This window comes from Anabrus simplex, chromosome 7, assembly GCF_040414725.1.
Source record: "Anabrus simplex isolate iqAnaSimp1 chromosome 7, ASM4041472v1, whole genome shotgun sequence".
NCBI classification, from domain to species: Eukaryota; Metazoa; Arthropoda; class Insecta; order Orthoptera; family Tettigoniidae; genus Anabrus; species Anabrus simplex.
In genome coordinates, this window is record NC_090271.1 from 323,050,969 (window position 1) to 323,078,492 (window position 27,524).

Here is a 27,524-nt window from a genome sequence, read left to right on the forward strand (position 1 = left end):
CCCGCTCTTGCATTAAGTCAGGTGGGACTTGAACCGAAAAACGGTCCGTTAATGATATCTCCCTTATTAATTCTGGTATAGAAATGATGCACATGAGAAGAAAGGTTTAGAAATTAATTTCCATTAAGGCAGGTAGATTTCCATTAATCACAGCAATAGAACCAGCTTTTGGGTGGTTAGGCCGTGTGCAAAATGCAGAGTTTCGTCCAGACGTGCCATTTGGACTCATCAGCTGGAATGGCACGCCCCTCCAGGACTCTGCATAGCAGAGGCAGGCCATTCCAGCTGATGAGTCCAAATGGCACGTCTGGACGAAACTCTGCATTTTGCACACGGCCTAACCACCCAAAAGCTGGTTCTATTGCTGTGATTATAAGATCTGCGGCCGTGAAAGCCTTTTTTGAGATTTCCATTAAGTTTGGTTGTGTATATTTTGAGGGAGTGCAAAATCACAGTTTCAGTTTCGTATAAACCCCCAGTCAGTTCAGGGATTTGGAAACAATATTTGCCCTAACACCTACCCAAGGACAGGTGGATTCTAAATATGAAGTTTGGTGGAAATATATCCAGTAGTTTCTAAGTTATAGAAAGACAGACCAACAGACAAACAGACACCAAAAAACCTACCCTTGGACAGGTGGATACTAAATATAACGTTTGGTTCAAATATCTTCAGTAGTTTTCAAGTTGTAAGAAATACACTTTATATGCACCCGCTCTTGCATTAAGTCCGGTGGACTTGTACCGAAAGACGGTCCGTTAATGATATCTCCCTTGTTAATCCTGTTATCAAAATGATGCACATGAGAAAAAAAGTTTATAAATTAATTTTCATTAAGGCAGGTAGATTTCCATTAAGTTTGGTTGTGTATATTTTGAGGGAGTGAAAAATCATGGTTTTGTATAAATCCCCAGTCAGTTCAGGGATTTAGAAAGAATATTTGCCCTAAAACCTACCCAAGGACAGGTGGATTCTAAATATGAAGTTTGGTGGAAATATATCCAGTAGTTTTCAAGTTATAGAAGGAGAGACAAACAAACAGACACCAAAGCTAAAAATTATGCAGGTGGTCTTTACTACACCTGAAACGGATAACTGTACGGAAATTTCGCCAAAATAGTCAATGTACAGACACATAGTCATTACGATTATATTTATATAGATTGTTTACCTAACTTTTTCTTAAATATTTTCAACAAACTTCGAAATTTATCGAACATTTCCCTTGATAATTTATTCCAGTCCCTTACTCCTCATCCTATAAATGAATATTTGTCCCAGTCTGTCCTTTTGAATTCCAACTTCATCTTTATATTATGATCTTTCTTACTTTTAAAAGCTCCACCCAAGCTTATTCTTCTACTTATGTCATTCCATGCCAACTCACCACTGACAGCTCGAAACATACCATATAATACCAGTATAGTTGGTCCGTTATTGGACATTATAAATTTTCCAGCTAACGCATTCCTGGTTGCCAGCGTTTCGCCCCAGTGTGCTAAGTGGGCTCATCAATTGGTAAATAGCACACCTACCAAGGCGTATGGCTAGTGCATACCGTGGAGGCCACTGCGTAGGGTACATGGAGCCACCGGCAGTGCCAATGCTTTATGAGAGACTTTGTCTCATTTTCAAAAATTGATGCCTGCCTGACCATCAGATGATACAGATGTTGATTCCCATAGAGAACCTGAAATATTTGTTAGAATGAGTGAAATTTACTCGTGTCCAAGGAATGTCCAGTAATTGACCAACTATATTGGTATTATAAATTTACTCATTCGGAACAAATATTTCAGGTTCCCTATGGGAATCAACATCTGTATCACATACCACATAGTCAAGGATTTCATTTCCTTACTCTCAAGTCTTCTCAGCCCAAAGTTTGCAACATTTTAGTAACATTACTCCTTTGTCGGAAATCACGCACAACAATTCGGGCTGCTTCCCTTGATTTTTTTCCAGTTCTCGTACTAAGTAGTCCTGGTGAGGGTCCCATACACTGGAGCTATACTTTAACTGTGGTCTTACCAGAGACTTATATGCCCTCTCCTTTACATCCTTACTACAACCCCTAAGTACTCTCATAACCATGTGAAGAGATCTGTAACCTTTCTTAACTACTTGGTTAATATAATTACCCCATTGAAGATCATTCGTTATATTAACACTTAAGCACTTACATTGTTCCCCATCAACACAGTAATTAAAACTGAGAACTTACAACTTGACTTTTCTTCCCATTTACATTCACACCATCGTTTACTGTCCATCTCACTACAATGTTTAAGTCCCCCTGCAGTCGCTCACAATCCTGTAACTCGTTTACTACTCTATGCAGTATAACATCATCCACAAATATCCTTATCTGTGATTCCAGATTTTTACTCATATCATTTATATTATTTATCTATTTTAATTTTTTTCTCCAGCATAGGACTACTGTACTTTAGTCAGGTTTATGGATGTTTTTCTTCTTTTTGCCAACCCAGTACTGTTTCATCCTCTCTGAACTTAGTTTTCTTTCTGCTTCTGGAATCACTCTTCCTATTCTCTGCTTGTTGATTTTCATCTGTAGTCTAGTGTGCTTATCTTTCAATATCTTGAGTGTATTTGTTTTGTATTTTAAATCTTCTATTGTAATATGTAACTCTCTCATGCCTTCTTTAAGTTCTGTGATCCATCTCATATTATTCTTACTCTTCCATAATTTTTCTATAATTTTTCCATAATTTTCTACTGATGGTATTTTCTGGTGACCATATTAGATGCCCTAAGAATGATATTCATTTCTTTTTCATTGTGCTAGTCACAGGTTCTATTTCTTTATAAACTGTTTCATTGGAAGCTAGTCTCCAGACTCCATTTACTTGATTATTTTTATTTAAACAGGTTCTCACTATTCTCCTTTCTAACTTGAGTACTCTGTCTATTGCAATTGTGTTTGTTGTTTTGAATAATGTTTCACATGCATATGTAATTTGTGGCTAGGTGACTGTTTTGTAGTGTTTCAATTTGGTTGCTGTTGAGAGACACTTTTTATTATGTGTATTCTTGGTAACATGCTGCACTGTAACCAGTTTATATATTCTATTCTGCCATGCCAGTTACTTGTTCAGATTATATGTGATTATTTCACCAAAATATTTACATTTTTCTACAATTTTTTTATATCTTGGTCTCCCAGCTTAATTTCTTTTGCAAATGGAGGTTGAGTTAGCATAATTTTTTTTTTTTTAATGAAATTTTTAAACCAATATTTTGAGCTATTTCCTGTAAATATTTTATTTGTTGTTTTGTTTCCTGAATATCATTGGCCAGAAGAGCTAGATCATCAGCAAATCCAAAACAGTTCAAATGTATATTATCCTTCTGGGTTCTAGTCAATACAATTCTGAATTGTGATTATATGTGAATTGTGAATTCTGAATTGTATTGACTAGGCAGAACCTGGACACAATTAACTGTTTTAATTAAGTCAATAGAGACCATTAGTGGCCATCATGGTCAAGTTAATAGATATCCATTCCCTCATAACTTACTCTAACGTACAGTTTAAAAGGAAGAGGTGACAATCCGTTACACTGTCTTAAACCAGTTGTTACCAAGAATGATTCAGAGTGTTCTCCTCTAAACTTAATTTTTTTACCAAGCTCGATAGCTGCAGTCGCTTAAGTGCGGCCAGTATCCAGTATTCGGGAGATAGTAGGTTCGAACCCCACTGTCGGCAGCCCTGAAAATGGTTTTCCGTGGTTTCCCATTTTCACACCAGGCAAATCCTGGGGCTGTACCTTAATTAAGGCCACGGCCCCTTTCTTCCCACTCCCAGTCCTTCCCTGTCCCATCGTCGCCATAAGACCTATCTGTGTCAGCGCGACGTAAAGCAACTAGCAAACTTAATTTTAGAAATTGTATTAGTTAGAGTAAGTTCAATCAGTTTGATTAGCTTTGGGTGAAGTCTGAAATGTCTTAAAATTTTTGATAATGATGGTCTGCGAATGGAGTCTTAAGCTTTCTTGAAATCTATAAACATTATTGAAAGGGGCTTGTTTCGTTTTCTGTAATATACCATGACTAGCTTCAAAGTTATTATTTGTTCAGAGCAGCTCCTCTATCAAAACATTATACCCAACTACGATGGTTACCAGTATTTATTTAGGGATACATTCAGTATGTTAACACTTTTATTTTATTTACTAACATACTACATGTTACAAGAGAACATCTCTTAACCAGGTGAGTTGGCCGTACGGTTAGGGGCGCGCAGCTGTGAGCTTGCATTCGGGAGATAGTGAGTTCAAACCCCACTGTCGGCATCCCTGAAGATGTTTCCCATTATCACACCTTAATTAAGGCCATGGCTGCTTTCTTCCCACTCCTAGGCATTTCCTATCCCATCATCACCATAAGACCTATCTGTGTCATTGGAATGTAAAGTCAATTCTAAAATAAAAATAAAAATAACCTCTTTAAACCGGCCCTGTGATATAGGGGTAGCTTGCCTGCCTCTTACCCAGAGGCCCCAGGTTCAATTCCTGGCCAGGGATTTTTACCTTGACCTGAAGGCTGGTTTGAGGTCCACTCAGCCTACGGGATTACAATTGATCTATCTAATGGTGAGATAGCGGCCCCAGTCTAGGAAGCCAAGAATAATGACCGAGGGGATTTGTCATGCTGAATGTGTGACACCTCATAATCTGCAAGACTTCGGGCTCAGCAGCTATCGCTTAGTAGGCCATGGCCTTTTAGGACTGTTGTGCCATGAGAACCTCTTTGTTGACAATAATTTATGTAAAGAATCCTTCTTGACTTTCTAATTCTCTTTGTGAAATAATTATGACTTTCACATCTTCTGATGAAGGGGCACGACTGAATGCAGCATGAACACATGATGCCAAGTTTTTAAAATGTCTGTCCTTGTGAACAAATGTCAACCTAATCGAACTGCTTTCTTAATATGAATGGAAAGATAACACCTTTTGAAACCACTTCAGTTCTGAAGAGGAGTATGTTTTGTCATCAAGAACTTGCAGCTTTAGTGAATTTTTGATGCATTTGTTCCTCTGCTGCAAAATTGTATGCTGGGCAACACTTTTAAAACATCCATTAAACATGAGTAATTATTAATTACAGTGTCTTCCACCACACCAATAGATCTGTAAGGGTAATCGCTCAAAGCTACGCTCGCTGTTTGTAATCTTGCTATGAGACTTTCAGGGCTCTATTTCTTACAAGCGGGGCTGAGTAGCTCAGACGGTTGTGCTGGCCTTCTGGCCCCTGCTTGACAGGTTCGATCCTGGCTCAGTCCAGTGGTCTTTGAAGGTGCTCAAATATGTCAGCCCCATGTCGATAGGTTTACTGGCATGTAAAATAACTCCTGCAGGACTAAATTCTGGCACCTTGGAGTCTCCAAAAACCGTTAGAAAGTAGTTAGTGTGATGTAAAGCCAATGGATGTGAGAGCTGGGTGCTGAAACAGGCAGACAAAAAGGAAGATCAACGCTTTTGAGCTCTGGTGTTGGTGAAGAATCTTACGAATACCATGGACTGCAAAAATCACCAATAAGGCAGTTTTAGAGCGCATCAAGCCCCGTATGTCATTGGCTGGTAAGATTATGAAGCTGAGACTAGCTTATTTTGGCCACATTATGGGTTCAGATGCATTGGAAAAAGCAATCATGCTAGGAATGATCAGCGGTACAAGAAGGCCAGGTCACCAGAGGACTCGTTGGTTAGACACCATTGAAACAGACACAACCCTCACCCTGGAACAACTAAAGAAGGCAGTGAGGAACAGGACAACTTCGAGCGAGCTAATTCATAGAATCGCCGATGGTCAGATTCGACTAAATGGATGACATCATCATCAAAGCCAATAACATTATTTATTATTATTTCTTACAAATGTGTATCTATAGGATGAAATGTAGGGACAACCCATAGCAGACATGGTAATATATTATTTTTAAATAGCAAAGATACAGTAATAACTTTGTAATAAACAAAGCTTGTCTCCATACTATTGCACACTTACCCCATACTATAACATATCTGTACCTAGGGGAGGAGCTTACAAGTACAATGAGCCATGTGACCAAGCAGAGGACCCTCAAACTGCATAGTCCGTTGACCTTACTTCAGTATCCACATGATACCTAGTGCCGGATCTTAAAACTATGCTGAACCCTCTGTTCTGGCAGAAGACCTTAGAAGTATGAAAGCCACCATTTTTCCGAGACTCTGTGTTTTAATGTGATTGGTTTTTCTTAGAAATTTGACCATTTTCTCACAGTATTCATGACCATGTAATAGTGTAAAGAGTGCAAAAAATAAGGTATTACAGGTTTTTTTTTTTTTACTGTCATTCTTATACTCAGCAACTGGGCTGAGGTACTTGGATAACAGAGTGCTGTTCTTCTGAGTTGAAGTAGGCAGATTCATTCCCAGCTCAATCTTGCAGTATTTGAAGGTGTTCAGATACATCAACCTCATGTTAGTAGATATACTGGCATGTAAAAGAACTCCTATGGAACAAAATTCTGGCACCTTAGCATCTCCAGAAACCAGTAGTAGTTAGTGGGTCATAAAAAGAATAACATTATTATTATCACACTGAAAAACATCCAAACCCTGTGGCACAACACCCCAAATGGGTCATGGCCTACCAAGTGAGCACTGTTCACCCCTAAGGCCTGTGGATTACAAGGTACCGTGTGTTCAGCATGATGAATTTTCTCGGCCGTAATTCCTGGCTTTCTAGACTCAGGCCACTATCTTACCGTCAGATAGCTCCTCAATTGCAATCACGTGGGCTGAGTGGACCTCAAACCAGCACTCAGATCCAAATAAAAATCCCTGACCTAGCCAGGAATTAAACCCATGGCCTATGGGCAGGCATGTTATCCATACAGCATGTGGCCATCTTATCATACTCAGCACATGCAAATTATGGGAGTTTGATTAACACAGGAATTAAACAGTGCCGAGCAAGTTGGCCATGTGTTTGGGGGCGCACAACTGTGAGCTTCATTTGGGAGATAGTGGGTTCGAACCTCACAGTTGGCAGCCCTGGAGATGGTTTCCCATTTTCACACCTGGAAAACGCTAGGGCTTTACCTTAATTAAGGCCACAGATGCTTCCTTACCACTCCTAGCCCTTTCCTATCCCATCATCACCATAAGACCTGTATGTGTCAGTGCAACGTAAAGCCAGTTGTAAAAAAAATTATTAAACAGTGTCAAAAATTCAGTATATATTTTGGGTATGGTATATCATCATTTGATAGGTAAATACAGAAAATAAAACTGCATTACATTAAATTAATATGTAATTTCTATTAGAACTGAATTTTTTACTTTTCTTTTTCAAAAATTATGCAAGTGATTCAAAGAGAGTGTAAAACAAAGATAATAATATATGATTTTTTTTTAATTTTCGGTTAGTCAGATAGTCAAATAAATATGAAAGAGTATTTGTTCCACCTTTTCAATACATAAAAAGGATTTGAAAAAAGAATTAAAACTGTAGGGACATGTTTCGCTCTTCAATCAAGAGCATCATCAGCCTATATCTCGAACTGTAAGTAATCAGGTACCTGATTGTAATTAAATTAAATATAAATGTAAAGGTGATGTTACAAACGGTGAGAGAAATGGTTGACAATAGTTTAAAGATTAAAATATGGATAGTCATAAAATTTATACACCCTCCTGAAAGTCCTTGTTTAAATATAGCTAATAGGTGTCCAGTGGAGGTTGAGGGCGTAATAGAAAACTAATAGATCCTAAACATATTGAATAACACATTAATGAATAAAATGTAGCTGACAATTCCAAATGGTGCATTAATACATTGCTCACTTCAAGTGAGGTCTAGAGTAAATTGCTATGTTGAAACAAGAAGAGTAGTAGAGAAAATTTATCAGTGTTAAATATTTCGAACGTCGGGAATAACCGTAAGGAACTTTATCTTTTGAACTGAGATCACAATTAAATTAGAATCTAGCGGGTTCCACCTTTTCAATACAAAATACAATGTTGTTGGATGGTATTTAATAATGTTGTAAATTGCGTCGGGAAGAAATCAGAGTGGAGTTTAGATCCAATTCTTAAAATTTTTTTAGTGTAGAGTCGCTTCTGTGGTCCATTTTAAGTGAGGTTTATAATATTATGTGAAGAAATAAAATTGTAGTCCTCCAGAAGTCTGAGAGAAGAAGGGTGCTTGAAGGTAAGTGGCTTGTTAAATACTGTAGACCTCACTTGAAGTGAGCAATGTATTAATGCACCATTTGGAATTGTCAGCTACATTTTATTCATTAATGTGTTAATCAACATGTTTAGGATCTATTAGTTTTCTATTATGCCCTCAACCTCCACTGGATACCTATTTGCTATATTTAAAGAAGGACTTTCAGGAGGGTGTATAAATTTTACTACTATCCATATTTTAATCTTTAAACTATTGTCAACCATTTTGCTCACCATTTGTAACATCATCTTCACATTTATATTTAATTTAATTACAATCAGGTACCTGATTATTTACAGTTTGAGATATAGGCTGATGATGCTCTTGATTGAAGAGCGAAACATGTCCCTACAGTTTTAATTCTTTTTTCAAATTCTTTTTATGTATTGAAAAGGTGGAACAAATAAACTTTCATATTTATTTGACTTTATTGTACATTCCAATATGGACCAAAATATGAGAATCATAACATGTAGTCAGATAGTGGTTACATAATATTGAGTGTCACATCCTGAAACAATAAAACTTAGAACATACAATTGTTACATTGCAGAGTTACTATGTTAGGGAGCAGGTGCCACCTCTAAAAGCCAAAGAAGACATAGTCACTTTTGCAAGAATCAAGTGGCCACTGCTGTTCTCAAAGTTCTTCGAAGCAATGAGGATATCAGGTAAGTCTTAGAACTAGAGCCATATATAATAATTATATTAATCCTTTTGTGAATTCACAAGTTCCCACAGTTAACTGATGAGTGTTACCTAAATGAGCCCTAAAAGTAATGGAAGGGAATATGCAAGTGCAAATAAAGTCATATATAGATAGGAACATCAAAAGGAGCTCTTTCTTTCTACACTGACTCACTGTGTTGAATCAATCAATTAATGATTACTGATCTGCATTTAGGGCAGTCGCCCAGGTGGCAGATTCCCTATCTGTTATTTTCCTAGCCTTTCCTTAAGTGATTTCAAAGAAATTGGAAATTTATTGAACATCTCCATTGGTAAGTTATTCCAAACCCTAACTCCCCTACCTATAAATGAATATTTTCCCCAATTTGTCCTCTTAAATTCCAACTTTATCTTCATATTGTGATCTTTCCTACTTTTATAAATACCGCTCAAACATATCCGTCTACTAATGTCATTCCAGGCCATCTCTCCACTGACAGCTCGGAACATAGGCTTAGTCGAGCAGCTCGTCTCTTTTCTCCCAAGTCTTCCCAGCCAAACTTTACAACATTTTTGTAACACTACTCTTTTGTCGGAAATCCCCCAGAACAAATCGAGCTGCTTTTCTTTGGATTTTTTCCAGTTCTTGAATCAACTGGTGAGGCTCCCATACACTGGAACCATACACTATTTGGGGTCTTACCAGAGACTTATATGCCCTCTCCTTTTTATCCTTACCACAACCCCTAAATACCCTCAGTAGCGGCGATTGGGAATTAAAACATAAAATAGTACCTGGGCTTGTGGGATATAGTGGGCGAGGTGGGGGGGTATAGACATCAAAACTGTAGCGGGGTGAGTGTCTCAGACGATTGAGGCACTGGCCTTCTGACCCCAACTTGACAGGTTTGATCCTGGCTCAGTCCGGTGGTATTTCAAGGTGCTTAAGTACGTCAGCCTATTGTCGGTAGATTTATTGGCACATAAAAGAACTCCTGTGGGACTAAAATTATGGCACCTTGGCATCTCCAAAAACTGTAAGAGTAGTTAGTGGGACGTAAAGCCAATAAGATTATTATAATTGGAAACTGAAGAAAAAAGCTTCAAAATGGTAAATTTCTTATGCTCTCTGTACGAATTTTGACAGAGAGGAAAAGGTTGACAGTTTACTAATTTAAGTGCAGTAATAATAGTATTTTGAGATTTTGATTCAGTACTATACAATAAAACTTTCCCGAAAGGAACAATATTACGCATTTATTACTTTAAAAAGAAGTACGGCGAGATTATACATTTAAAAATAATTTAGTATTTGACTACACACTAAGAAACTAACAGAAACTACAGAGACTGCCAGACTGACGAATGCGCATGGTAAGCGGGTGAACTAGACCTCAATGTCCATGACCGTAGCAAAAAAAGTGTACCCCTGCTGCCCTTCCTCACAGCACATGCAAAGTCTCCACTACTTGCTGTGGCGCTATACAAATGGGTTAGGCACATCAAACAATATTTTGTGCGTATTTCCTCTAGTAATTTTGTTAATAATTAAAGAAAATAAAGGAAAGAAATAGCTGATAAGACATATAGGGCTTGCTGGGTGAGTTGGCTGTATCGTTAGGAGCATGCAGCTGTGAACTTGCATCCGGGAGATAGTGGGTTTGAATCCCGCTCTCGACAGCCCTGAAGATGCTGGTCCGTGGTTTCCCATTTTCACACCAGGCAAATGCTGGGGCTGTACCTTAATTAAGGCCATGGCCGCTTCCTACCAACTCCTAGGCCTTTCTTATCCTATCGTTGCCATAAAACCTATCTATGCCGGTGCGACGTAAAGCCACTAGCAAAAAAAAAAAAAAAAAAAGGCTTGCACAAATTGCTTTGTTTAATAATTCCTATAATTCCTAGTTTCAGTCGGTTAAAATGGACTAAGAATGTAACATTTTCTCCAAACGGGGGGGGGGGGGGGGGGGGGGGCGGCGTCTGTCTGCTACTGAATACCCTCATAACCATGTGCAGGGATCTTTACCCTTTATTTACAATCCCATTTATATGATTACCCCAATGAAGATCTTTCCTTATATTATTTATATTCATCCTAGTATGTGTTCCTTTTCATGTTCCTATCTTTATACAACTTTATTTGATGCATGTTTGCTCCTTCCCAATACTTATATTATTGAATTGAGATACTTATCTCCTTTTGTGTCTGTCCTATGTACCTAATCTTTTACTCCCTGTATTCATTGTTTCTTATGTTTCTTCCCATTTTCTGTATTTATCCAGCTTGTTTCTTATCCTACACTTCCTGTGACTGAAGATCCATCAAGTGATGAAGTTGGGAAGCAGAAGTGATGGATGTAGAAGCACAGTAAAGCCTTGGATTGCAAGCATAATTCATTATGTAATCATGCTTGTAATCCAAAGTATTCACTTATCAAAATACATTTTTCTATAACAAATAATTGCAGCACAGATGATTCATTCCACAGCCAAAAAATATGTATTGATATAAAATGATCCAAAGAGACTCTGTGGCTAAGGCGGCAGTGTTCTGGCCTCTCACAGCTGGGTACCGCAATCAAATCCCAATGGAAAATTCTAAATTCCCATGGAGGGAATTAGATATTTTCCACCAATTTCTTCCTTGGGAATTTAGAATTTTCCATTCGGAATTGCTAGGCGGGCAGTAATTCCATTGTGGAGAATTATCTCCCGTATGCAGTTATCAGACTGTGCCTCTTCTAAAGGCTTCTGATAAGTTCACCTGCATACACCCCAGCATCAGTGGGTAGGGTCTGACACATCCCACTCTGATGAGTCTAGTGTCAGACCTAAGATGAAACGTTGCTCGCAGTCCAAGGTTTTTACTGTACAGAGATTGATAAGGAGAGAGCCTGTCTATTCGAAGATGGCAACGTTTGAAGGTGTGGAGATTGTACTCCTCCTTTTGTGTTTTCATATTTGTCCTCGTCTTCATTTTTTATTGCTCCCTCTTCCTACAATGATCTATCAAGTGTTTATCCTATTGTTTCTTTTCATATTCCTTCTTATATGCCTTCATAATAGCAAGCCAGTATGGGAAGCAGGAAGAATAGAAACACAACACAAAAGGGTTTGTGTTCTTCATACACTACCATCTTCAACTACCCCATCAATTCCAGTTCTCCTACATGTATTTCTTCTCAGCCCTCAAAGATGAATAATTATTACTTTAACACAACTGAAATTTACCCTACTAAATAAAATGCAATGAATGCTTAAACATAATGAAAATCAGCAACAAATAGGTAAAAATAATAATTAAAAGAGGAACTAAAGTACAGCAATCCAGTAGAAGTCCGCTATACCGAGTACGGCATATAACGAGAACCCCGTTATAACAACAGTCTTTGTCTGTCCCTTCAAAAATCCTATATTAATGTATTATCCTTCAGTTACAGCGAGAGCCCTATCACTGACACATCCGTTATTACAAGCGATTAACCCGTTCGGTGGGAGATGTGGCGAGATCCGCGGCTGCAAGTCGCTTGCTCGGCGGGGAACGCGGATATATCCGCCTATTCAAATTACACTTTTTTTCTCAGTTGCCTGCGTGCAGAGGTTTATTTCCTTTTCAGCAGCGTATTCTGGATGAGTCTGTCCTCTGATGGGAATCTTTTCAGCTATGTTCTCCCAATACCAATGTGTCATCCACGAGTTGCAACATAAAGAATGCAGCTTACGTCCGAGCAAGAACGACTTAAGGCCTAATAGCTGTGTGCTGAAGCTTTAGCTCATCGCCAAATCATCCCTTGGATGTAATAATATTGCTGTAGAAGGGATTTCTAGAGATTATGATACTGAGCAGATCTCTGATGACATTTTAGAACTGTGACCTGATTTATTATCCCCAGTCTTGAGTCCTTCCTTCACGACTGGAGTGTGTGTTTACCACGAGGTACACAATATTTATTATCGTACGCATCCATAATACAGGCTCATTTCATGATTTCCGTCCAAATTCCAGAGACCAGGCTTCTGTTCGATCCTTTTTCTTACAATTGTCCACTAAAATGTCTAAAAGGAATTACCGGCCCCCACCGTTAGAGGAAGACGATTTACGGGTCATGATAAACTAAATGTTGGAATTTAGTGGGGAGAATAGTGATATTAGTGAAGTAAGTTCTGCTGAAGGGGAATTTGTAAGTGACAGGAGCATACCTGGAATGAGTACTGCAGGCTCGAATGTACAGGGTTCGGGCCCTGCTGATGCGAATGTTCAGCAGTCGCAAAAGAGACAGCACATGTTCAATTTCAGTTCAGGTAGCGATTATGACAGTGACAATGGTGACGCTAATACTGATTACAATTCAATTCAACCAGTGCAAGTTCTTCGTCAACTTATACTGAAAATATACAAATAAGGTCCCGCTTTGATCCAAAATTCCATCATGATGTAAAGGGAGAGTTTTTACAGAGAACAAAACTGAGCAAAGTATTGTAATTACTTTTTTATGATGATATATGCCAGAACAAAGCTGAACAGACAAAAGATTCCCAGCAGAAAATCACACATAAAACCCAGTTTGGTAAGATGAAACGAAGGAGTCGAGATCAAGACCGGGTCTGAACAAATAAAGACAAAAAAATTGTCTTCTTAAATTAGGACACTATATTTCTCACATTTGCTTATTCACTACACCTATTTTCTGTGAGCTGAAGACACAGAAGATATTTTTTCTTGCTGGACTGAGTGACCTAGACGGTTGAGGTGCTGGCCGGCCTTCTGACCCCAACTTGGCAGGTTCGATTCTGGCTCAGACTGGTGGTATTTGAAGGTGCTCAAATACATCGGCCTCTTGTCAGTAGATTTACTGGTATGCAAAAGAACTCCTGTGGGACTAAATTCTGGCACCTCAGCATCTTCGAAAACTCTAAAAGTAGTTAGTGGGACATAAAGCCAAAGGCTTATACCCCTGATGGCAAAGTCAATTGATGAGAACCTGTTTGTATGGAAAGGGTGGCTGGGGTGGAAGTTTACATACCAAGAAAATGATCGCGTTTTGTAATGGAACCATATAAATTATGCGACGCCGAGACAGGTTATATAACATGATCTGCTTCCGTGTGTATCATAATGAACAGCTGTAAAAGACAAAACACTGTGAAGACTGTAAATACTGTAAATATTACCTGTAATATAGTCCGTGTGAGTCACTTATGAATTGTAGGTAGGCTATATAAACTTGATCCCTCGAAAGTGCTAACCAACATAACAGAAAATTTCGTGAGTATTATAATTTATTCCATTGTAAATCTTTTAAGTACGGTACATGTGAACTTTGGAAATCTGCAATATACATATACAGAGACATTTATTTCCAGGCAGGGATTGTTCGTAAACTGCCTAAAATATTCAGGTAAAAGTTACTGTATAAACAAAAACCAGAGCTTTGCTATTAGGAAGAAGTAACCTCGATATCACAGTGTGAAAGCACTTAGTACGTTCTTGCACAAAGTATTGAAATATTAAAATAATATAATTTTCCAACAATTAAATACTTTATATTCAAGTAAATATTTCTCTTAGGGCCCTTCAATAGTTTATTATAGTCTATGATTGTTTTTAATCAAGTAATTAAATATTTTCTTCAATCAGGGAAATCATTCCCCACCTGGGAGTGAGCCAGTATGTAGCGAGGCGATGTGGAACGTATGAATTTGGAAAACTCCAAAACGAAATAACAATAGTGAAGGGACAGGGAAGGGATCTAGCTACATAAATCCTTAATGGCTGGCAACCAGGTATTACTTAATTGATAGCCATCGCCAGATGTTTCTTTCCAGGTTTGTGTCAATGTCATACCTTCATATGTGCGTACACTTGTTATGTTATGTGACCCTCTCAGACTGTACTGTATCCAGGGAGCCATCTGGTGACGAATGTGCCATTTTCACTTCTATTATAATGTATAAATTCAAACCTCATTGTTTTAGAAGCCTTTCTCGTGGACAGTCAAGATTTTCTTCTTATGACGCAAAATTTCACCTTATTTTCTTGACACGGCATGAGCACAAAAGCTTATATCATGTCTAAAAGTTTATGAGTGTTGAAGTTATGCGACAAGTAGAAAAGGACACCTAATGATATTTTAGATGTAGTTTTTAAGTTACATTTGATGAATGCCATGTTGGTTCTGTATTGACTTTGAATAATAAAATAATTATTCTCTGGCAGACTGTAGTGTACGACTCAAATATGGCTACACCAGCTGGGTTACACATAAACTCACATTCTTTGGACTTTCCTTTTTGCTGTTGTATGTTCTTTGTTTCATCTTTGTTAAATAATAATCATCTTCTTAGCATTTTTGAAAAGCTACTCACACAAACACTTCTCTGTATTTATGGGTTATAACATTTAACATTACCCATAATTCCTTTAAATGGAATTTTACATATTTTCCACTTTTAAATTCATTAAGTGAAGGAGCTCACATAGACCGAATATGTGTATTTATATCTTCTGTAAGTATTAAATGGTGGAAAATATCGCCTTTGCGCCAGTACTAATCAGCAGCACATATGTTATGAAGAGCAAGAATTCCTTGACAATATTCGTACAATATTAAATCTTAGATGACAGAACTTTAAAGACCTAAGTTCTAAGCTAAAACAGTTCACATAGTGGATTTTGCAGGCATAATGACTATATTGTGTAACATTCCATTTAAAGAAATAATTATTTCATTAATTTTTAAGTGTCTGAGATTTCATAGTGTACAGTACTGTAGTTCATTACTCCAGAGTAGGGATATCTGACCAGTCATCATAAAGTGATAAAATTTAGCTGTTTTTCAGTATTCAAAACTTTCAATTTCATATTACTTCAACAGGAACTACATTACCTAAAGATAATGTGATAATTGCTGTGAACTGGACTGGACTCTACTTAGTGGATGACCAAGAGCAGGTCCTTCTCGAACTCTCTTTCCCAGAAGTATCATCAATCACCATCAACAAGTAAGTATTTTCTATTAGCTATTTTCTAACCCACTTTTACAGCCGGATGCCCTTTCTAACACCAACCCTTTGTGGAGGGATGTATTCACTATTGTGTGTTTCTGTGGTGGTTGGTAGTGTGGTACATTATGTGTCGATGAAGACAAGTGTAATAAGACAAGCATAAATGCCTAGTCCCCAAGTCAGAGGAATTAACCATAACAACCCTCTAAGCAGAAGACTAGTATGCTGTCCATTCAGCCAAGAAACCAGATAATGATAATTATTATTATTATTATTATTATTATTATTATTATTATTATTATTATTATTATTATTATTATTATTATTATTTTATATATATATATATATTGCGAATGAGCCCATTAGGACTACGCAAAGTACTTAGAGACAGGCATTTGCCTTTCTTTGTGCCCACACTTCCTTCATTCGTTTGCTGTGTGCTTCTTTTCTCTCTTGAGACCATGTTGTTCCGGTCTTCTTCTTTGGTTTTTCCTCTTGGTCAACTTGCCACTTATGAACTTTGGTTCTGAAGATAACCCGGCTTTGGATGTCTTCAGGTGTAATTCCTGCCAGTTTGAGATCTGTTTTAATTTCGCCAATCCATTTTATTGTGTCCGTTTTAGCTTTACTTCGGTTTTCATAAAATTCAACTATTTGCTTGGTAAGTCTATCTGGGTTCATCCTTTTTATATGCCCAAAGAATCTTAATCTGCGTTTTCTGATGTCGCTGTGAATGTTAGAAAATTGTTTGATTTCCTGTTTCCCTCTAAGGCGGTACTGTTCATCTACGAGTTTTGGGCCTAAAATTTTTCTAATGATCTTGCGTTCCTTTTTCTGAATATTTTCTAGATCAGTTTTCCTGTTCAAAATTAGTGTCTCTGATCCATAGAGGCATTCTGGTTTAATAACTGTATTATAGTGTCTTAGTTTAGCATGCTTGGAGAGACACTTTTTGTTATAGATATTTTGGGTGAGTCTATACGCAGTTTCCATTTTTTGGCATCTAACTTCATTGGCTTTTGTTTCCATTCCATTCTCCTGAATTATTTCACCGAGATATTTGAATTGCTGGACCCGTTTTATTTTGCCATATTTTGTCTCCATGAATTTAGGGGCTTCTTTGCTGCAGGTCATGTATTATTATTATTATTATTATTCCTGGTCTAGAAAACCAAAAATAATGGCCGAGAGGATTCATCGCAGTGACTATGCGTCACCTCATAATCTGCAGGCTTTTGGGCTGAACAATGGTCGCTTGGAAGGCCAAGGCCCACCAGAGCTATAGTACCATGGGATTGGTTGGTTGGTTGGTCTGTCGGTCGGTCGATTGGTCGGTCGGTCATTTCAGAAAAGACCTCTGTTAAAGGCGTCTTCTCGTTTGATCTGTAACACTTGAAGGTCTTCCGTGATATTTCTAAACCAAGGCATCATGGTTTTAGGTTTGGAACGAAATAAGTGAATGATCTGGTTGGTCAACCTATTTCCATCCATTCATTTGAGGTGACCATCTTTTGCGGCTCATGTCTATAATTGTCTCTATTTTGTTATAGACTTCCTTATTGCAATTTTTTTTTTTTTTTTTTTTTGGTAGATGCCATTCTTGTAATTGGATCCCATGATTCCCCTCATTATTCTGCACTCCTTTTTCTCCAGTTCTTCGAGGAGTCCTTTATTATTATTGTTGTTGTTGTTATTGTTGTTGTTTTTATTATTATTATTATTATTATTATTATTATTATTATTATTATTATTATTATTATTATTATTATTATTATTATTATTATTGAGTTTATCGTGGATCGCAGAGGTGAAAGAAGGTGCCAGGGTGAATGGGTCTAACTACAATGTCAAGAATGAATTTAAAACTAAACTGAAGGTTTTATTTTCAGACATCAAAATTGGACAATTTTTATTTACAAGTAGCAAACGTTAAACAAGATGGGTAAAAAATCCAAGATTCAAAACCTTAACACCTTGGGCTACAAGTCCCTAGCTTTACATTTCCTGAGCTACACGCTCAAATTTACAAAGATCACAAATTTACTCGAGGGCAGAAATCCCCTAATACATGGAGCACTTGCTCCCTAAATTACAATATCAGGCTTCCCACAGGCCCTTTTACAACACTTAAGAAAGAGCTAACGTGCTCTCAGATTTCCAAGCCTACTCAAGGCAACATAGCATGAAACTCTAATAATCTCTGGCCTTACAAGGCACTATTTACATATAGAAATCTTATTACCCAAGTATCTAGTACCCAACCTACAGGGCCTTAGTAAAAAAAAAAAGAGTCAAAGACTGAGCTCCAAAAATGTAAAAACCTATAGGGCACTTGGTTGATGAAACAGGGGCTATTCCCAAACTACTGAGGTTGCACGGATGGTAATAACTTTAACACATTGCAGAAAAGAAAGGTTACAAAAACGTGGCACCTCAAACCAAGATGAAGGGGAGCTCGAGAGGGTACATCACTCTCTGTCCCCAATTTACAGTTAAAGATTTTACGAAGTTATTACATCAGCCGGCAGAAAGTTACATTTTTAGAAAAGAAGGTTAGATAGTTAATGTTTCGGACCTTTCCCTTGGATTAAACTGCGGAGTTAGCAAGAAAGACAGATGTTATGTGGCCATTACCTTTTAGAAGTTCTAACAGCTGACGAAGAGGCTGCCGACCTCCTGCTTTGACACACACACTCAGTAAGATGATAATCAATTGGCCAAGAGACATGAAAATCCGCAGTTTATAAACCCTCGGGGAAGGTTCGAGACCATTCAAGATTAAACTAGCCACACCCTCTCATTTTTATTGGGTAATTTAAAAGTTACACTCAAAATCGAAGAAGAAGAAGAAGAAGAAGACTGTGATTGGTAGAAAATTAATTACAGAAATTATTGATTGGTTGGATTCAAAACTGGTAGAAAGAAAAGATAAATATTGCCAACCCAAAAATAAATGAACATCAATTAGTAAAAAAAACTTATGAATACAAAACTTATTTAAATCAAAAGTTCTTTCACTTCGCACCAGGGTGCATGATCATAGTTTTTAGTAGTGACATCTGTGGAAGAATGTCCAAACTTCGTGATGAATGGCAAACAAAACTAGTAGAAATACAGTCAGTTCAGGAAACTTCACAATAACAAAATTATATCATATTTTAGTGGTAACATCTTCTGAGTAAATTTCTAAGTTGGTGTAGTTTCAATTTCACGGTTTCACCAATAGAGGAGTTCATTTAGGTACTAGATTTAAATGCGCGGCATTGGGGTGTACCTCCCGGTATTGTTGTTGTTGTTATTATTATTATTATTATTATTATTATTATTATTATTATTATTATTATTATCATTATTATTATTATTATTATTATTATTATTATTATTATTATTATTATTATTATTATCATTTATTATTATTATTACTACTACTTTTGATTGTGAAAAAGTATCAAAAACAGTTTCTCGAAAATGTATCAGTAATGATTCGTACTACCACCTATGAATTGAACAAGAAAGGTTCAATATTTTTCTCCTACAGGTACTTAAACATGTACTACTTTCAAAAGTTAACCATTGAGTAAATAATGTGACTTTGTTGCTGGACACACTTGTGAATGGTGAGCTGTTGAAGATGCTCTGTCTTTTCATAATGATGATGATCATCATCATCATCATCCTTTCAGGTATTAGTTCTATGGAAGAACTGTTACGGTCTATATAAAAGATTGCATTTTCACGCCATCTCTTCCTGGGGCGTCCCAGAGATCTCTTCCCACCGGGGCAGTAGCTTATGATTACTTTGGGGATCCTGCTTCTGTCCATCCTGTTTAGGTGTTCTAGCCAATTTCTCTGGTGTTTGTAGATGTATTCCAATAGAGGTCTGCTTTTAAGGTCATTCAGCACATCTGTATTTGTTTTGTGTTCCCACTTAGTGACTCCTGCTGTTTGCCGCATGTATTTCATTTCAGCTGTTGTTATTCTTCTCTCATTGCATTTCTTCAGGGTCCACGCTTCACTTCCATAGCAAAGTACGTTTTGCCAAAGTTTTGTAGATTTTTGTATGGGTGTGTTTTTGAACTAATGATGGTCTCAAAACTTTATTGATGTTTCCCAGACATCTGTTGAATTTGGAAATTGTCTTGAGTATGTCCAGTTCTTCAAAGAAAGACAGTTTGTAGCTGAGGTATTTAAAACCATTTACTCTTTCCAAAATGTTGTTACTGGTATTTAAGCAGATCTTGCTTCTTACTGGTTCCTTGCCACGGAAAGCCATTATGTTAGTTTTCTCAGGGAATATTTCCATTGAGTACTTTTCTGAGACTAGGTTTAGGTTATACATTGAATGTGTAAGTATATCTTCTGAGGTGGCGACCAGCACTAAGTCATCTGCAAATAATATTGTGTCCAGCTGTAGATTTCTGTTAATGTGGATGGAACCATGTCTTGTTTCTCTAAATTCTCGTATGAGAGCATTCATATAGATTATGAACAGGAGAGGGGAAAGACTGTGACCCTGTCTTACTGCTGCATTTATTGTTTTCCATTTTGATAATTTATCGTTGACCTTTATGGAAATCAGGTTATGTTTGTAAAGGTTGCTTATATTCTGAACCATCTGTTGTGGGGTGTGGTCAGATATTAAAATATTAAGTAAGGTATTGTGGTTTACTTTGTCAAAAGCTTTTTTGAAGTTCACAAATAAAGTTGTTATTACATAGTAAAACAAATTAATTCTGTGTGTGATCCAGATAGTGCAATAAATATTGTATGTTTGTTACTGTAGAAGTTACAAAGATTATTGGCATTCAGTTTTAAATTTTACATTGAGTCATTCTGTTGATGTTGGTAGGTTTACTTTGTTTCAGTTTTGGATTGAGTGAAGTAGGAAATAATATTCCCCTTTTATTTAATATCTGTAGTTTTGTTGGTAGAATACTTAAAAGACAGGTTTCTGTACAGAGTTGTACCTTCCAAAGTTTTTATATTCATATAGACCAAGGTACTAGACACAGTATTTTGTATAGCACTCGAACTCAAATGCCAAGTTTTTTAGAAATTCTCTCCAGCCATTTTACCGCAATTTTGAGACAGACAGACAAAACCTGAACTGAAACCTTTTTCAACTTTTGTATCCCTAATCTTAAATAAATATGAAGTATGAGGCCAAAATTTGAAGTACACGTACAAAATTATACTTTTATTTGTATAGATATTGCAATAATGAAAATGTGGTACTGGTAGTGCAAGTGATTTAAGTAGAATTTCCTCTAGTTTGAAAGGGAAAGCAAATTGATATTTACCAAGTCAGTGCAGCATTCCATATATTTTTATACATACTGTTATAGTGTGGCCAGTCCAGGACAGATGTTAGTCAAATATTAAACCAAGATTTTTTATGTTATGGGTATACTGTATGAGAATGACATTTATAGACATTAGTGGTAATGCTATACAATTAAGTTTGCAAAGTAATTTAGGGTAACTGATAATACACCTCATCTGAGATAAAAACATTGTATTTGCAAATGATTCAAAATATACAAACAGTATGTCAACTTCATATAGAAAAATGTATTTTCCTAATTACTATATATTTTATAAATGTTTTTCTATTTGTCTACTCATTCTTTTGAAGCATTTTTAATTGTACTAGATGATATCAATTTCTTACTCTGTCATGTTACTGGTTTTATCATTCCTCTTTCACAAGTATCTTTTTTCTTTCAGAAATAGCTATGGTGTTGCCCATAGTTTTACTCTAGTGACTATTCAAGGTCAAGAGTTTGTATTCAGAAGCTTGAATTCAGAAGAGTTGTGCTCATTGGTCAACTTCCTTCTTGATGGACTACGAAGCAAATCGCACTATGTTGTGGCAACACAGGACTATCAACCATTAGGTAATAATATTCTTCACTGCTGACATCAATTACATAGTGCTAATAATATACTGTGGCTATTGCTAGCCTGGTTGCAACCTTTGTAAGGCAGACCCTCCGATGAGAGTGGGTAGCACATGGCATGTACAAGAACTGTGTGTTCATGTGGTGGAGGATAGTGTTCTGTGTGGTGTGTGAGTTGCAGGAATGTTGGGGATAGCACAGACATCCAGTCCACAGACAAACAGAATTAAAGTGAAAATATATTGACTACACTGGGACAAATCCGATGCCTTATAAATCTAAGGCCAAAATGCTGACCAGTCAGTCATGGAGCTGGACTACATAGTGATGATAAGAATTAACCTTTAGAATGCCAGACAACAATATATCATTGTTTGGTACTTGTGCATAAACTGCCAGCAACAATATATCATCATTTGAACAGCGTGCCTTACTATCTGCATTTAGCACAATTATGAATGACAGATGGCAATATCTTTCATTTTACTTCCACAGAGTAAAGAACTTAGTTTCTAATTTTATCACTACATGGCTCATTTTTTCATTTATTTATGCACATTGGATTTCTGAATTTCATGTGTTTTTCTGGTCATGTGACAATTGGCAGTACAGAGTAACAGTAATTACCTCCTGAACTACCAAACAGATACTTGTCAACTTTTCTGTTATTATTCACTTAGATGGCTGTATTGCATAGGGATTACCACATTTTATCTGTAATTTTAATTTCAAATTATTTTTGTGCTATTTTTGAATTTTTTTTCTTTTCAAAGTGCTCAAATAATATTTTTTTAAAATATATTTTGAAATTTAACGGTATTGTAATCATTGTTGGTAGTAATTACATACCATCCTCAACATTTCTTGCAAGTGTAAAGTCAAAATATTCAACATTGTAGTTTATGTGGTGCTTTAAACAGCGACTTTAAAAAAATTGGCCTGGTGTTCTTGACACATTCTCAGCCTGAGAGCATGGCACAAAGAGGGTTAATAATGAATGATAGCTTCAGTACTGATTCTTATGATAAACCATTTAACTCATTGACAACCTCCTGCACAAAATAAAAAACAAAAAAAGAACAACACATCCACAAATCAGAATAAAGAGATATATGTCACACTAACAATTTTCAACATATGCAGTTTATATGTCAAAGAAGATTTGCATAGTGTAGTGCCAATACACCTGGGTATGGCCAAGTCAGTAGAAAGATGGTATGGTCTCTTATCATCCTTTGATTTTTTAAATGCACTGTTTATTAGTTGAAGCATTTGTTGATTTCACAGAAAATAGTTTTCAAGGTCATATCCTGAACAGAGAGTGTTTGTCATGTCATTTACAGAACAGCAATGACGAGACACTGTCTCAGAAGCTTATTGTATCAGAATATCACTTTTGTACATAAAATGACCAGAAATTCTGGGAGCCAAAGTAGGGCACCCAATCCATGAAGCTATCATTACAATTTAACTTCTTTGAATATTGTGTATAGTTTATTTATAACATTTAAAATGGTTGGAAAGAAATGGAAAATTTATTAGTAACTACAGCATAACATACAATATATGCACTAGTTAACAGAATTAATTTGCATTCATTAAGGTATTTTACAAGGCTTTTTTGTAAAATTTCATGTGTCTGTTGCTGGTCTGATCCAGCCCTTGAAAGGCAGACCCTCTGACGAGGGTGGGCAGCATCTACTGTGAATGGGAAATTGCATGTTATTGCGGTAGAGGATAGTGTTGCATGTGGTGTAGGAGTTACAGGAATGTTGGAGACAGCACAATCCATCCAATCCACAAGCCACGCGAATTAATTGTTCAAGATTAAAATACCTCGACTTGGGCAGGAATCAAACCCAGTGTCCGAAGACCAAGATGCTGACCACTCAGCCATGGAACAGGACATTTTACATGTTCTACTTATCTAATGATGATATTTGTTTGAGTGAGTGGGTATGTCATTTCAGGAATTCATGAAATTCAACACAGGTCTGTATGAAATTTAATTTGGTCATCAGTACAGCCTATGAGGTAGGCAGCGAGATTTTATTCTTTTCGAAGGTCCTTACTATGTTAATGATCAAGATGATGCTGACCATGTTTTGTCTCACATTCTTCAATTTCAGCCGCAGAAATAGCTCAGTTCATTCTTTGTCAACAGGGACCTTGTAATTACTCGACACAGTACATAGAACTGTGGAAAGAAACAGGAAGACAGAAATATTGTAAAAATTGGAGCACTTTTGATTGTCTAATTAGCGTTGCCAACATCTACTGATCACACCTAAATATTTTTCTTTGGAAAGTGGGAAATGGAAACTGAATTTTACAAAAGCAGAACACTTAAGCTGTTTTATGGGACATCTGTAAAAAAAAAAAAAAAAGGGTGGGGGGGAGGGGTGTTGTGCTATAAGAAGCAGTATATGACACAAATTAAGACAGCATGCATTCTACTTTGCAACAAAGCAACATTTCCAGAATGTGGCATAGTTCCAGCAGACGTGTTCTATAGCAGACAAACCTCAAACTGATCATCGACCACTCAGAATTACTGCTTGTCCTTCTGTATGACAACACCCTACAGCCAGCACAACAATCATACACAGGAATCGCTGAGATGCCTAGATGTCCTTGTGTCCACTCAAACATTTTGTAATCATCTCCAGAACTTGGGGCTATATTATAGAAGATAATGGAAGGCACTTACTCTCTATCCACATCACAGAATGGGAAGTGAAAGATGGGTGACATAGCATGAAAACCTCACAACAGTGGTCTCAGAAACAGATGAAACGTGGATTGCCCTGATTGTCCTGATGACAATTCTATTCTAGTCTGGAAATTCAACAGTCAAGATTTCAGTGAATTGTTTTTCCTTTTGCTTAACATCGCACCGACACAGATATGTCTTATGGCGACAATGGGACAGGAAAGGTCTAGGAAGTGGAAGGAAGCGGCCGTGGCCTTAATTAAGGAACAGCCCCAGCATTTGCCTGGTGTGAAAATGGGAAACCACGGAAAATCATCTTCAGGGCTGTCGACAGTGGGGCTCGAACCCACTATCTCCCGATTACTGGATACTGGTCGCACTTAAGTGACTGCAGTATTGAACTCGGTCAGCGAATTCTTTGCAAATGAATGCATCTAGCAACATGGTAGTTCAGCTGCAGTCTGAGCAGGAGTAATGGTGGGCAGAGATGGGAAAAGTACAAAATAAAAGTAATTGAGCTGAATTACAGTTAATCCCATGGTGCAACAGCCCCAAGGGCCATGGCCTTCCAAATGACCCTTGCTAGCCTGGAGGCCTGTAGATTATAAAGTGTTGTGTGGTCAGCACAACAAATTCTCCTGGCCGTTATTCTTGGCTTCGTAGACTGCGGCTGCTATCTCACCATCAGATAGCTCCTCAATTGTAATTACATAGTCAGAGTGGACCTCGAACCAGCCCTCAGATCCAGGTAAAAATCCCTGACTTGGCCGGAATCGAACCACCTAGGACCTCCGGGTAAGAAGCAGGTGCGCTACCCCTATACCATGGGGCCGGCCTGAATTACAGTTCACTAAGAAATATTTTATTCAATTACAATCAGTAAACTTAAAATTATATTTATTTTACAGAACGCAAGTCTTTAGGACATCACTGACTTTTTTTCACATGGGGATAGAATGATACCAAAGTTGGTAATGGAAAAGGCATTGCTCCATTTTCTGTGATTTAGCATACAGACATCAAGTGGCTGTCATCACTAAGTGAGTGAGACTAAACAAAGCGAGCAAAGTTTTTGTGTTTTCATTATTTACAGGATAACTTATTAAAAATATTTATTCAAATAGGGGAATGGAAATTCCATAATCCTTCCGCTGTCACATGTTTACTCCAGCTCCGTTCTCGACCACATAGTACACGATTATCTAAATCACAACCAGTAATCACGACACACTGCGAGTAAGAGAGAGAGAGAGAGAGAGAGAGAGAAACACCCCCCCCCCCCTTAGTTGAGGCTGCAAACTTGTCAGACTTTCAGTGTGATGTACATCATTTACTAGAATGTAACAATCAGAATTTTATTTCAGGAAGTAAATTCATCATCATTTTACAGTTCCAGTTTCCTGGGTACTGTTGGTGAGCCTCTTCCACTCTGTCTCATTGAGATACGTTCTGTTGTTAATGACGTCCTCCAGTGTCCTTCCCTGATCTCCAATGTCCATCTTTGCATCTTTGCAATGTCCTTCCTGTGGGTTCTTGGTCTTCCCACCAACCGTTTTCCTGCCACATTTCTCTCCAAGTTAACATAAGCTGTCCTTGTTGGATCCATCCTCATTACATGCCCAAACCACCTCAGTCTAGACGTGTTGACCCGATCTAACAATGATGTAACAATCCCAACTTCCTTTCTAACCTACTGAGCAAGTGGCTGTGCGGTTTGGGTCACATAGCTATCAGCTTGCATTTGGGAGATAGTGGGTTCAAACCTCACTGTTGGCAGCCCATTTATACATGACTCAAATGCTGGAGCTGTACCTTAGTTAAGGCCACGGCTGCTTCCTTCCCACTCCTAGCCATTTCCTATCCCAACATCACCATAAGACCTATCAGTGCCGGTGCTTTCTAACCACTTCATACCCTAACTTGATCAGTTTGGTTTTCTGAATAATGGACCTCACAAACTTCATCTTAGATACCTGCAACCTTGATATGTCCTTAGTGAGGGTGCAGGTTTCGATACATACTTTAAGATTGGTATGAAGTACTCATTGAATATCATCAGCTTTGATTTTGTTAGTACTTTGGGATCCCAGAGGAGTGTTCGTACTTGCTGGTAAAAGTGAGAGCTCTTCTGCACTCTATTTGCCACCTCCTTGTGGCTAGTGTGTCTCGGGATATTACACTGCCGAGGTATGTTAATTTTCCCACACACTCTAGTGGATGGTTTCCTAGCATGATGTTCGCTGGTCATCCCTCTCTGTTTATGTCCATCACTACTGTTTTAGGTTCACTAATCTTGAGATTACATTCCTCGAACTTAAACTTCCATTCATTGAGTCTCAACTGTACATGTTCCTCAGTTTCTCCCCAGATCATAACATCATCAGCTAAGGCCATTGCATTTAGTTCACCAGAGGTTTTCTTGATGCTTTTCATTGTCATTCATGATGGTGATAAACAGTAATGGGGATAGTGCACTGCCTTGCTGGACCCCACTTTTAGTCTGGAACTAGGATGAATGTCCGTCACCTAATCACACACAGCTGGTAGAGTTCTCGTACAGCATCTGAACTTTCCTCACCAATCCCTCTGGTACATTTCTTTTTCTCAGGCATTCCCATGTCTTCTCTCTTGCAATGCTGCCATATGCCTTCTCAGCATCAAGGAAAACCATGAAAATATCCTTGCCCTTTTTGCAATATATCTCCATTAACATATGGACACTGAAGATTACGTCTGTTGTGGACCTATTAGGCCTGACGTCATACTGTTCCTCTTCTTAGTGAGGGTGCAGGTTTCGATACATACGTTAAGATGACTTGCAATCTGCTTCCTAATATTTTCTCAAAAATCTCAAGCCCATGACAAAGAAGTGTTATTCTCCGATAGTTGAAGCATTTTCAGTGATTTTCTTTCTTAAACAGGGGGATAATGACACCCTTGCTGCAATCAGCCCATATCTTTTCATCCTTCCAAACTGCATTGAGCACCC

General features: G+C 37.6%; 1 protein-coding gene across 1 annotated transcript in view; it reads left to right on the top strand.

Moving 5' to 3' along the window:
- The window catches only part of LOC136877616 (myosin-VIIa), a 267,052-nt gene that overhangs the window by 176,472 nt on the left and 63,056 nt on the right, over window positions 1-27,524 (top strand). The window contains exons 26-28 of the mRNA XM_068228687.1: window positions 8,802-8,919; window positions 15,793-15,919; window positions 21,650-21,819. Of these exons, the coding sequence (XP_068084788.1) occupies window positions 8,802-8,919; window positions 15,793-15,919; window positions 21,650-21,819 (415 nt within the window). The remainder of the gene's footprint in view (window positions 1-8,801; window positions 8,920-15,792; window positions 15,920-21,649; window positions 21,820-27,524) is intronic.